The sequence below is a fragment of the Guillardia theta genome (genome assembly GCF_000315625.1).
Source record: "Guillardia theta CCMP2712 unplaced genomic scaffold GUITHscaffold_76, whole genome shotgun sequence".
NCBI lineage: Eukaryota > Cryptophyceae > Pyrenomonadales > Geminigeraceae > Guillardia > Guillardia theta.
Genome location: NW_005434598.1, coordinates 73,159 through 85,015, shown reverse-complemented (window position 1 = coordinate 85,015; position 11,857 = coordinate 73,159). Strand labels below are relative to the sequence as shown.

Here is an 11,857-nt window from a genome sequence, read left to right as displayed (position 1 = left end):
CCCTTCCTCTCTCCTCCTCCTCCTCCTCCTCCTCCTCCTCCTCCTCCTCCTCCTCCTCCTCCTCCTCCTCCTCCTCCTCCTCCTCCTCCTCCTCCTCCTCCTCCTCCTCCTCCTCCTCCTCCTCCTCCTTCTCCTGACCCATTCCCCACCTTCGCCCCTGCCCCTGCTCCACTCCTGCTCCTCCATGACGATTCATGTCTATCCAGGTGTCCGCCACCTCCTACTCAGTGATAGGTGAAGAGGAGACCGGAGAACCTCTAGAGCCTGACGTGACTGCAGGGAACATGAACAAAGTTCTCACCATCATCATCAACTACACCATTTGGAAGAAACATGCGTCTGTTCGTAGTTTTTCTTCCTTGCTCGGCTCCAGCTGACTTGCTGCTGGGCAGGAGCTGGGGTTGTTCTGGTTGCTGGGCTGTCTTGTTTCAGGGTATGCGTACAGCGTCGTGCAGGACAAGTGAAGGAGGAGCTTTCTTCACAGTGAATCTCATTCTTCTTTATCTGCATCCCCCCCTCTCCTCCTCCTCTCCTCATTGCAGTTCATCTCCTACATCTCATTCCTCCACCTCCTGTCCCTCACCGAAGTATCACCGCATCCTTCCCTCCCTCCCTCCTCAGTACATCTTCTTCCCCGTGTTCCTTCCCCGGGAGAGCTTCATGTTCCCAGGCAGCGTCAGCTTCTTCGTCCTCCTCGAGTTTCCCTTCTTGTCTCCTCCTCCCGAGTACGACTCTGTCGACGTCCTCGCCTCAAACGGCATCAGCGGTGACCGTCTTGTCACCCCTACCCCCTTGGGTGCCAGCACCCGCACCCTCACCGGTCCGATCCCCGTCAGCGCCACCCACCCGAACCCAGCGATCACGATGTCGGTACACGCCACGTCCCACGAGTCTCCGTAGTCGTCAAGGATAGTCTCCTCCAACTCCCCCACTGCCTTCAGTCGCTCCGACGTCATCGGAGGCTTCAGCATCCTCCCAACCTGCGCCCACCGGAACTCCTCGGCCTTCGACGTCTTGCCGACGTGGATCGTCACCTGTAACAAGGTCAGCTGGGGACGAGTAAGGGGTCAGCTGGGGACGAGTAAGGGGTCAGCTGGGGACGAGTAAGGGGTTCAGCTTGGATGGAAGGGGAAGGGGAGGGAGGGAGAGGGCGAGCTGGGAGGGGAGCTGACCAGGTTGCTGACGAAAATAGTGAAGAAGAAAGGCTTGTCTGTGAGGAGTTCAATCCTGACGAAGGCGCCCAGGTGGACGCAGGTGCCCGCGGGGATACGGTAGGTGACGTGCTCGACCTTGTGCTGGGGGAGGGCGACGGCGAGCTCCTCCATGGTCAGCATGTTGGTGAGCTGAGATCTGAGAGAGGGAGGAAGAGGGAGAGAAAGGAAAGCAGACGTCAGTGGCAACATGGTGGTGGTGGTGGTGGTGGTGAGGAGGAGGAGGAGGAGGAGGAGGAGGAGAGAGTCAGGCAGAAGGATGAGTGGGAGGAAGAGGAGGAGAAGGAGTAAGAGGAGGACAGGAGTAGGGGGACAGATGGGAGAACTAGAGCAAGAGCGAAAGCAGGAGGAGAATTGGGGGGTCAGGAGGAGGAGGAGGTAGGAAGAGGAGGAGAAAGAGGAGCAGAACGATGAGGGGGCTGCATGCGACATCTTACGGGACAATGAGTCCTGGTGTGTCAAACATGCTGTAACCGTTGCCGAGGTCAAGCTCAGTCAGGTCAAGGGTCGTGCCAGGCAGGGAGGAGGTTGTGACTCCGCCTTGCATTCCTCGCAGGACTCTCGTTCTGTGATCTCTCTCAGTCTTCTGCAGCTTCCTCTTGTCCTTGTACTCGAAGTCCTGAGCAAGCTCTGCACCCCCCTCCTTCTCCTCCTCCTCCTCGTCCTCCTCGTCCTCCCCTAGATCCAGCTTGAAGTCGTCTGGCATCTTGAACGTCTGCAGTTTCCCCGCGCCTGCACTTTCTTGCACCTCCTTCGAATCCTCCTCCTTCCCGTCCTCGGCAGCGGGAGGGGCAGCATGAGCAGGAAGATCAACCCCGAGGCTTCGCAGCTCCTCCTCATCCTCCACGAGCTTCCCCCGTATCTTCACTTTGGCCTCTCCCACCTGCGAAAAATCTCCTGCCAGCAGTCGATTGACCAGGGTCGACTTGCCCACGTTGGCTGCTCCAACAATGTAGATGTTCTGCTTCCTCTTCGAGCTCCAGGCTCTGCCCAGCACATGTCAGAGTGAGGAGGGGAGAGGATGAGAAGGGGAAGGGAGTAACGGGAGATGTAGTAGTGAGAGACGAACACACGAATTAGAAGAATCAGCGAATCATGTTGATAGTGGAGAGAAAGGGGATGAGGAAGATGAGGAGGAAGATGCGGAGAAGACCGTGGAGCAGAAGGAGAACAACGAGGAGGAGGAGGAGGACGAGGACGAGGGCGATGACAAGGACGAGGACGAGGACGAGGACGAGGAGGTGGATGAGCTGGAGGAGGAGGTGATGGTGGAGGTGCAACAGGACGAGGACGAGGAAGTTTGCAAGAGGAGAAGACCGACCTCAGCTGCTGCTCCAGCAGCTTTACACCATAACCAGATGCCGCGCTTATAAGAACTACATCTACGATCTGCGAGAGTTGTGAGTTCATATAATCAACTCAAACAATCAACTCGACTAGAGCAATTCAAAGAAACCTCAGAGAAGATGACATCACCATCTTCTCTCTTTACATTGTCAAACATATATGTCCTCCACCACCATCTCTATCATCATCATCATCGTCACGATCATTATCTATGTTTGCAGATGAGTAAGATCATAAATGAAATCCTCACCAAGTAGTCGCCGAGGATTTTCGCCTCTTCCCTCACCCACTGCTTGACTCGATCTCTGCGAAAGTCAGTGGGAAGAAGATCCGCCTTGTTGACCGCAAGGATGACAGGATTCCTGAAAAAGAGAGGAGGAGCAGGAGGAGGAGCAGGGGGAGCAGGGGGAGGAGCAGGAGGAGGAGCAGGAGAGTGGGAAGAGGGAAGAGTCGAGGGGGGAGGAGGGGAGGGACAAGGGAGAAGGAGCAAAGTTAGTGAAGAAAAACATGAAACCGAAAGAAAGCAGAAGAGTCAAAGGAAAGGAAGAGATGAGATGTTGTCAAATTTCTCCTCGAAAGCGAATGATAAAATAATGTCGGAGAAAGGAAACATCAAGGGAAGAGGAAGGGAGGAAAGAGAAGGTACCTTCCCACTATTTCCTTCAAGTCCGGCAAGAAGGTCCCGTGAAAGTCGAAGATATCAACGACATAGCAAACGATACAACTCTGTTTCTTGAGAGGAGCCAGGATCGACCGAAATGCGGCTGGGGAGACCTGTTTTCCGTCTATTCAATGTCTTGCCTCCTCCTGCGATCCCCTCTTCTCTTCCCCTCTATCCCCCCTTTCTCCTCCTCCTCCCCTTCCGCCTCTCCTTGAACTTTTTCTGCTCCTCCCGATTCTCCATGCTCCAACTACACTCCTCCTCACCTCGGTGTATTTTGCGTTCTGTGCTGTAAGGTCTGGATTGACTTTTCCGTAATGCTGCAAATTATAACACCGCACACATACAACTTTCTCTTGTCCTGTCTGAAAAGCAAAACGTCACAAGCACAATCCAAAACAAACACATCATCATGATCTCCATCATTTCAATCATTTCCTAGCCAAGAGCAAGAAACCGCAAAGGCAGGAAGGAGAGGAGAAGAAAAGAAGACGAATGAAAGGATGGTGGTGTTGGAGGAGGAGGAGGACGAGGAGGAGGAGGAGGAGGAGGAGGAGGAGGAAGAGCAGTCTTTTCTTCTCACCTTGCTCTCCGGCACATAGCCTGGAGCTGATGACGAGCTTGACTGAAGTTTGCAGCCGCAGCCAGGGCAGAAGCCTTCCTTTGCCTTCTTGCGGAAAACTCCCCTGGCGCCAGTGCCAAGCCCAAACCATTCATCGAGCGCGTTGTCAAATGCTCCTAGGACCTCGTCCGAGTCAACAGAAGACTTGCTGGAGGTCGGCTTGACTTTGAGCTCCTTCTCTATGAAGTCCATGAGCCTCCCCTGATCCCAAGGCTGGATTAACACGAGCACAAGGAGGGGGGTGGGGGAGGAAAGGGAAGGAGGAAGAAGACAGGGAAAGAAGGATCGATGAAAGGAACAGGAGGATGAGAGAAAGGGGGAGGGGGAGGGGAGGATGAGGGAAGAGAAGGGAGAGGGAGGAAGATGAGAAGCGAACGCTGACAAGCGAAAGAAGGAGAGGGTGTTCCTCTATTGCACCTGCAGTACAGACTTGATGCCGCTTGATGGGAGCCCATAGCTCTTGAGAACCTCCTTCAGCTCTGATTGCTTCAATGACATAATCTCTTCAACAGTGATCATATCATTCTCATCATTCTCCTGCCCCTTCGACGACCCTCTTGGTTTTAACTCCTCCTCCTCCTCGTCCTGCTCCTCGTCCTCGTCCTCGTCCTCCTCGATGGCTCTACGGAGGGCTGCTCGAAGTTTCTTGTCGGTTCCGTCTACCGACATTCCTCTCTCTTGCAGGGCATCTTTCACTTGATCTATGGACAGGAGAGCTACTGACTCTGCATCTAGATAGAGCCATCTCAATGTATCTATCTGTCCTCGTCCTTGTCCTCCTCCTTTCTCCTGCTCTCCTTCCTCCTCCTCATCCTCCTCCTTCACAGATTTTGTCGTCTTCGACTTCAGCTCTCGACCTTGCTGTTTCTGTTTGTTTGAAATCTTCTCGTATGCTGAGTCAAGCTCCGCTTCTACATGCAACTTGTGAGCCTTACATCACAATCTTCTCAAGCGCCTCACCTTCACCTTCCAGCTTCTGAAGTAAATGCTGTAACAATCTTTCCTGCTCAAACTTTTCATCACCACCACCACCACCACCACCACCACCATCGTCGCCTACATCAAAGTCTCCATCATCATCATCTCCATCATCAACAACAACTGCAACCAAACGTACCCGGAGCACTTCAACATCTCCATCAACCGACAGGCTCCTTTCCTTCAACTTCATCCTCAGCTCATCAACCCCCATGTCTTCAACATCGAAGGCATCGAAATCATCTGAGATCCTCAACAGGTCTGACGAGGAAGCTCCTTGCCCTGCTGTATCTCCTGATCCCCCTTCTCCTCCCCTCCCTCTTGCAGCTCTCCCTCCCTCAGCAGCTCTCGACAGCAGACGCGCTCGCATGTCGTTGGGTGGGTAAGAGATCAAAGGACGGCCGGTAGTTCCTATGAGAGGATGGTAACGTTGTCTTGGCTGTGGAGCAGTAACGAGGAAGGCTGAGATGAAAGACGGGCAGTAGCAGCACAAGATTCCTCCGACAGAGAGCAGCGCAAACGAGCTCGTCCTTGCCTTATGAACCAGCAAGCGTCTACGGGGCCCTAGCGCCAACACACAGTTCCTGGTGATGGAGCCGCCAAGCATGATCGAAGGCCGTGCTCTGGTCGATGACTTGACCTCTCTGCAAGCAACATATCAACGTCCTCCCTCCTCCGCCTTCTGTCTTCCCTTCTCTTCTATTCCTCTACCCACCCTTGAGCACGCCCACTCTCCCGTTCTAAAACCTCCACCCTAAACTCTCCCTAAAACCTTGCTCCTTCGCTCCTTCGCTCCCTCCCTCGCTCCCGGCATGTTCCCTCCTCCCCTACCTGCAGTACTTGCCCCCCTCCCCTCCCCTCCCCTTCCTCCCCTCTCTCTCTCTCCCTCTTCCTCCTCCCTCCGCCCCTTCCCCTCGTTCCGTCCCCTCCCATGGCCCCCGCCTCGATTGCCCTCCCCCCCCGCCTCAGAACGCTCCGGGCCAGAGCAACAAATGGGCCTATGAAATCAAGATTGGAAGAAATCACTCAAATTGACTTGATTATCATGAAAATGTTTTTTAACATTTGAAATTCTCAGATCAGTTTCGAAAGATACATCAGATTTGCTCTGCCAGGGAAGGATGAGATGTCGGGTGATAGTGTAACCGGATGGGAAATGAAGCCGCTGAGCCTGCTTGACATGTTGTGAGGGAACGAGACAAGACATCAAGACATCAAGACATCAAGACATCAAGACATCAAGACATCAAGACATCAAGACATCAAGACATCAAGACATCAAGACATCAAGACATCAAGACATCAAGACATCAAGACATCAAGACATCAAGACATCAAGACATCAAGACATCAAGACTCATAAGAAAAGACAACGAGACATCAAGACATCAAGACATACACACATTGAAGACATCAAACGATTGCATCGAAGCATACTAAAGTGTCTTCTAAAGATGGAATACTGTAGACCACAGAAAGCTTTGTTCTTGCTATTGTTCTTGTCAGAAATTCAAGATGTAGATGCGATGCTGTTCGTTGCAATGCAAATGTCCACTGGCATGCTGTACATTCTCGTTGCAATTTGTTTCTTGTTCACAGTCCCTGTGGTCTACAAGATCGTTCACGTCATAAGTAAGTGCTTTTTGCTTCTATCTCCTCTGCTCTTTCAACTAATACTGATGCTTCATCACCCTGCAGAGGTTCAGATCAACAAGATACGGAATGCAGATATTTGGGGTGCAAACGAAGAAGATTATGCCGATGAAGAGGAGGAGGAGGAGGAGGACTAGACGAATGTGGGATTTCTAGAAGATAAGGACCAGAGGTTGGTTTCCATATCATTCATGTAGAATACACCTTGCTGTAAGATTCGGGCCTTGCACGAGAGCAAACAAGACAAGTCAAGAGAGTATGGCTCCAAGGTTGTCATGACAACTTATAGATGCAATGCTCTGCTCGGCATGATTCGAGATCGACGAGATGCGTTCACTCACAGACGACAGCACCTCCCGGCACATGTCTCTTGTGTCCTTCATTGCCGTCGATGCAACTTCCTGTGCAGCTCCAACATTCTCCTGACCCCGCTGAGATCCTTCCTGCCGTCCCCTTGCTGACCCTGCTCGACGTTGTCTTGTTGGATTGGCGAAGGGGGAGCGAGCGATAGGAGCCTGAGCTTCAAGGGTCAAGGTGGAGGAAGGATGAAGATGCTGAAGGTTGTCACCGAGAAAGGTCTTGCTCTCCGAATCCTCCCGGAGCAAGGACAACTCTGTCCTTTGTGGCCGACGGATTCAGTGTTGGCTCATCAAGTAAGGATGCAGATTTTGCGGCCTCCTTCTCCAAAGTGTAGAAGATGAGATACTCTGGCAGAATCCTCGATGGGTCGTTAATCTCGATCTCGGCATTGATCTTGATCAGCTCTCTGATGTAATTCGTCATACTGAAGAACGGATGCAACACAACGGATGCAACAAGAGCGATTGACCTTTGCTTTCCTATATCTTCTAGAATATTTACACGACACAGCGCAAGACATCTGATCTGACGCTTCTTGAGAAACGTAGACAGTGCTCCGTCAGCTATTCCTAGGGTGCAGGCTCATCGAAAGATGACAGGACAAATTTGTCACGAACCTTCCCTTTGCAGTGGATCGTCATCGAACTTCGTGATGTTCTCCTCGACAAGACTTGCCTTGTCGCCACTCTGTTGCACACGTTACTATCTGATTATCAGCCCGGACCCACCGCACCAGTGTGCTCATTCTAGAGAAGGTCATGGGAAGTGTCGGCGTAAAAGCAGAGCCTGCAAGCTGTAGATACATATCCATCATGTGCTCCGCTGGGTCTCCGAGATCAAATTTCTTCTGCAGGTTAAATGAAGATGCACCGGCGCTGGCAGAAAGAACCAAAGAACAATGTATGGACAACCGCGTCCTGCTCCAGACTGCAGAAAAGTCCTTTCACCTTCCCTTCTTGGTTACGTGCGTTGAAATGCTGCTTTTGTTTGTCATGACGTAACTTGACGACGCATGAAATGCGGTAATGGTCATACTGAGTGCCGGAAAAGTACGATCGATTCGCTGCTGCGATCACTCCGGCACAGCAGCGCTTGTACTCTTCGTCGTCAGGGCGGAGGCACGTGACCTGCAGGGAGCCTGACAGTCTGTGGAAAAGGACCAGAGAGATCCTGTCAAAGTAGTTGGCAAGCTTGAGATCAATTTTTTGAAGGAACGCAGCTTGATTCTTCTTCTTGAATTCCTCGACAATCTTTTGGATGTTGTCTTGAAGAGCTTTGTGCGCTTTCCTCAGCGTCAACAACAAGTTCTCGTCCATTTGCTCTAGCGTTTGATTCACTTGGTAGAGATGATTTTGCAATTCAAATCCTGCTTGTGATTGCTTTAATTCAACAAGAGCATCTAGCTTTGTTTTGGAGCACTTTACCACGTCCTTGGCAGTCGTTCGAACAGCCACAAAGCACTGATGCAATTGATTTGCAAGAGCCATACATGTCACGAGATCTTGTTGGAATCGGCTCTTGAAAATGTTCTCTGCTTCTAATGTCCCCGAAATGGTCTTATCCTCACACATAGCACCATGGCTCAATTGATAGTCCCGCTGGATCTTGAACAATGCTGAATTCAGCTTCCTTGATTTCATTTCCTCACTTTCCTGCATCGCTCAATCAGGATTCAAACGTTACTAGTGTCTGTTGATCCATGTCTGCTTTTGCTCTGTCAACTTGTGGAGATCGTCTGGGTTTCTAACGTATTATGATCGCAGCCAACTTGCTACTGTTGTTCCCATCTTGACTGCATGTTCCCTCGCCTTCTTAACATCATCAATGAAGTCATTCAAAGTCATTCAAGTCATTCAAAGCAGGCATTCCTGAAGGAATCGTCTTCATGATGTCGGAATCACTTTCACCCCATGTTGAACATTACATCTGGCTTGTTTCGCGCTGTAAGTTATTCAACATTTTCCTCTCTCATTATCCCTCTCTCGAGAACATTCCCAACCCCGTCCACCGCCCACCCTGCATCCCTGAACGCAACAAGTACCGTGTGGCTGATACATAGCAGGGTGCATCAGAGGGTACATAACCTGCGCATGGTTCCCTAGCTGGCTGACACGGCACCGCCCGGTGATCTTCCGGCCAGTGATGACAGCAATTCCCAAGTACCCCACCCCTTCTTTTAGTTCTAGACTACCCCTCCATCAGCACATTTTGCACCACCACCAGAGGTACAAACCACTACCCGTCTCGAGCAGCTCTTACCCACCCCTGGTACTTATAACGCTGTCATCTTCGTTTACTACCATCGCCCCACCCCTACCCCCTCTCCCTCGAAATGTTGGGCGACTCCTTCAGTCAAAGGAGATGGTACTACCATAGACCCTTTTTCTTATAGGTACAATCGATAAGTATCCCTATATCAACCTCATCTCTTCACTCAGCCCTCAGATTCGCCCCTACCCTACCCCCATCGCTACGCCTGATGCAAAGAGTCGGTCTAGCGTTTGTTTTCCTCCATAGCTTCCCTCGTCCCTCCCCATAGAGTTCGCGTCTTGTCAGGTTTTGTCGTTTGACATCACTTGCACTCTGATTTCAACTCTCATAGTCTCGCGCTACATTGTTATTGCGAACTGTCGACACCGTTACTTCTCCTTTACCTTCTCTGTCCCTCTTGATTTTTGTGTATTCGTACGAACTTCTGAAATTCGGAACATCAAACATCCATAATGACGATCACCAATACGATCCCCGAGCATCAAGACCAGCACGCTCATGCAACAGGGCTCCAATGCTCACAGTCAAGCACAGGAAGCTCACGATCGCCGTACCAAGGAAGAATTGGGCTGGTCACGGTCCAAATTGACGAAGACTTCAACGACGTGCCTGAAGTCATGATCGACACTCCAACTGCTGGAACTCCAAAGCTCTCCCCAATTTCTCCCGGGCAAAAGCTTAACAAGACAAAGGTGTATAGATCACACCCACGGGGACAGTACAACAAGTTCGTCACTACCCCATCCATGCAGGGCGCAGGAAACGCATTGAGTTTTGCTGATGCCAACATTCAAGGTGACAGTGTGGATTCACCTCAACCTTTCTGAACGAAACCATGAAATCCACTTGTACCATTCAGGATAAATAAGACGATTCTCTGAGCAATATGAATGGTTATAATGTAATCAATCAGGAAAACTCTTCGGAATAAAATTTTCTTCGTGATCAACGCAATAGTGTGATCATAAAGTAAGTAAATTTCGGAAACAAATAAAAATATTTCAAAAATGTCGAGTTTATTCAGATCACCGTTATGCACCACCCTTGTTTTTTATGGCAAGTCTTCAACCCCAAGATGGTATTTGTACAAGGTTTGTTCCGTTACTTCTTGGATGATCGGAGAAACTCCAGCACAGGGCCAGCAAATGAGCCATCACCCTTCGCGAAATACTCAACTTTGAGGTCGGAATCGATGACTATCGCATATCTCTCGGATCTCATTCCCATGTTGTGTGCCGTCTTGTCTGAAAGTTGCCCCACTGACTTACTGAAGGTACCATTCCCATCGGCAACAAGCTTCACTTTATCGCCTGCTCCTTGCTGCTCCGCCCAAGCAGCCATGACAAAAGGGTCATTCACACTCAAGCAAACAATGAGATCCACGCCCGACTGCTTGAATTCATCCGATTGGGCGATGAAACCGGGGAGATGTTTCTCGCTGTGTAAAGAAGGATCAGGAATTGAACCAAGTGAACATAAAACCAGCAGGAAGGAAACATCACGCACACTAATTGAATCTTATTGCCTCTCACAAGAATCTGCCTCTAATTCAAGCTGAACACAAACATCTTGCTTGTAACATGCATGTGATGAAGACATTACGACATTTGAGAATGCTCGCACTTACCTACACGTAGGGGTGAAAGCTCCAGGGACAGCAAAGAGTACAGATCTCTTGCCCTTGAACAGAGAGGAGATCGTTTCCTTCTTCGTTTCTCCTCCTTCCCGCCATGCAATCTCGATGCTCCCGTCTAGCACTTGTCCTTCCATTGCTGATGTGTTTGCGCTCCTGCACCGTCTGTTTCCTGTAAGTCATCATCGCTGCCTTTTTCTTTTCACCTACTATGTCCTGAGGCAGACTCGACTTCAGCCCCTTGCAAAGGTTGTAGGGGTGGGTTCGACTAGAAAATATCAGGAAAATGTGGGGGTACTCAGGGTTATTGGAGGGGTGTTCGATTATTGATGGGGTGAGTGATTGGTTGGGACAGGTCACCATGCAGGAACGCAATTTCGCTGAAGTCTGAATAATGTATGTAAAATATCCGATATTAATAAGCACATTTCAAAATAAAGAGTGCAAGATTCCAAACTTGGGTTGCGGCCTGATGTTTTCTCGAGCCAAACAGATATGGGAGTTCAGAGGTCTTCGACTACCCCAATATTCATATATGAAATGACCGGTAGTGAATGTATCAAATCGCATCTCTTCAATGACACCCACTAGCTGAAAAATTTCAAGTACCCTCAGAAACTATGATGTTACTTGCCATGGCAGAAATGAATGGGATGATTCAGATAGCTCAGGGTTCTTATTTATCTATATCCTTCTCAAGTAAAAAATGTCAAGTGTCATCATTTCGCAAAATATCAATTTCATCCTTTGTTTGGACTACCCCTACCCTATGATCTCGCTTTTTGAATTGCGTGTCTGATTTGAAATTGTTTCTGAAGAATTTAGTAAATGTGTAGCGGAACTGGCCTTGTCCCGCATACCCCTACCACGCAGTTGGACCCAAGCTACAGTACTACCCTACCATGTCCTGTTACCTTCTCAGTACCCTACCTACATTTGACCACGATTATTCTGATGATCGTACCCTTCTTATGCCGACATTGTGACCACCCTACCCCACATAAACAAAATTTAACAGCACCCCACCCTGCCATGTCACTTCTCTCCCCCTTGCCCGTTGTCGGCTGCTCGCTACCCCGCACCCCCAATCTCCTCCTCCTCCCCCTCCTGCCCCGCACCCG

At 50.2% G+C, this 11,857-nt stretch overlaps 5 protein-coding genes across 5 annotated transcripts in view; 2 read left to right on the top strand and 3 right to left on the bottom strand.

Moving 5' to 3' along the window:
* GUITHDRAFT_114526 (hypothetical protein) overlaps positions 1-464 on the top strand; it is a gene marked incomplete at both ends in the record, with an annotated part of 1,477 nt that extends 1,013 nt beyond the window's left edge. Inside the window, 3 exons of the mRNA XM_005826248.1 lie at positions 207-234; positions 280-341; positions 393-464. Of these exons, the coding sequence (XP_005826305.1) occupies positions 207-234; positions 280-341; positions 393-464 (162 nt within the window). The remainder of the gene's footprint in view (positions 1-206; positions 235-279; positions 342-392) is intronic.
* Positions 465-617: 153 nt separating this feature from the next.
* On the bottom strand, positions 618-4,033 carry GUITHDRAFT_114525 (hypothetical protein; the record flags this gene model as incomplete). The annotated part of the gene is made up of 8 exons (XM_005826247.1): positions 618-1,034; positions 1,173-1,350; positions 1,649-2,197; positions 2,533-2,600; positions 2,809-2,863; positions 3,205-3,332; positions 3,486-3,584; positions 3,803-4,033. The coding sequence occupies 8 exons, from the start codon at positions 4,031-4,033 to the stop codon at positions 618-620; spliced, it is 1,725 nt and encodes a 574-aa protein (XP_005826304.1).
* Positions 4,034-6,805: 2,772 nt separating this feature from the next.
* GUITHDRAFT_114524 (hypothetical protein) lies at positions 6,806-8,490 on the bottom strand (the record flags this gene model as incomplete). The annotated part of the gene is made up of 7 exons (XM_005826246.1): positions 6,806-6,873; positions 6,935-6,987; positions 7,041-7,256; positions 7,302-7,401; positions 7,450-7,519; positions 7,566-7,679; positions 7,744-8,490. The coding sequence occupies 7 exons, from the start codon at positions 8,488-8,490 to the stop codon at positions 6,806-6,808; spliced, it is 1,368 nt and encodes a 455-aa protein (XP_005826303.1).
* A 1,023-nt stretch (positions 8,491-9,513) lies between these two features.
* GUITHDRAFT_154454 (hypothetical protein) lies at positions 9,514-10,106 on the top strand. Its single transcript, XM_005826245.1, has one exon. The coding sequence runs from the start codon at positions 9,556-9,558 to the stop codon at positions 9,928-9,930; it is 375 nt and encodes a 124-aa protein (XP_005826302.1). The 5' UTR covers positions 9,514-9,555; the 3' UTR covers positions 9,931-10,106.
* Positions 10,102-10,894, bottom strand: GUITHDRAFT_89112 (hypothetical protein). The gene is made up of 2 exons (XM_005826244.1): positions 10,731-10,894; positions 10,102-10,541 (listed from the first exon to the last, which is right to left on the bottom strand). The coding sequence occupies exons 1-2, from the start codon at positions 10,871-10,873 to the stop codon at positions 10,205-10,207; spliced, it is 480 nt and encodes a 159-aa protein (XP_005826301.1). The 5' UTR covers positions 10,874-10,894; the 3' UTR covers positions 10,102-10,204.
* Between the last annotated feature and the right edge of the window lie 963 nt (positions 10,895-11,857).

What these genes read in the sequence shown, in the direction of transcription:
- GUITHDRAFT_89112 (XM_005826244.1), bottom strand. Translation starts at nt 10,873, where the DNA reads ATGGAAGGACAAGTGCTAGACGGGAGCATCGAGATTGCATGGCGGGAA. An exon ending in GCTTTCACCCCTACGTGTAG is followed by an intron (nt 10,542 to 10,730) that starts GTAAGTGCGAGC and finishes TTCTTTACACAG; the next exon opens with CGAGAAACATCTCCCCGGTT.
- GUITHDRAFT_154454 (XM_005826245.1), top strand. Translation starts at nt 9,556, where the DNA reads ATGACGATCACCAATACGATCCCCGAGCATCAAGACCAGCACGCTCAT.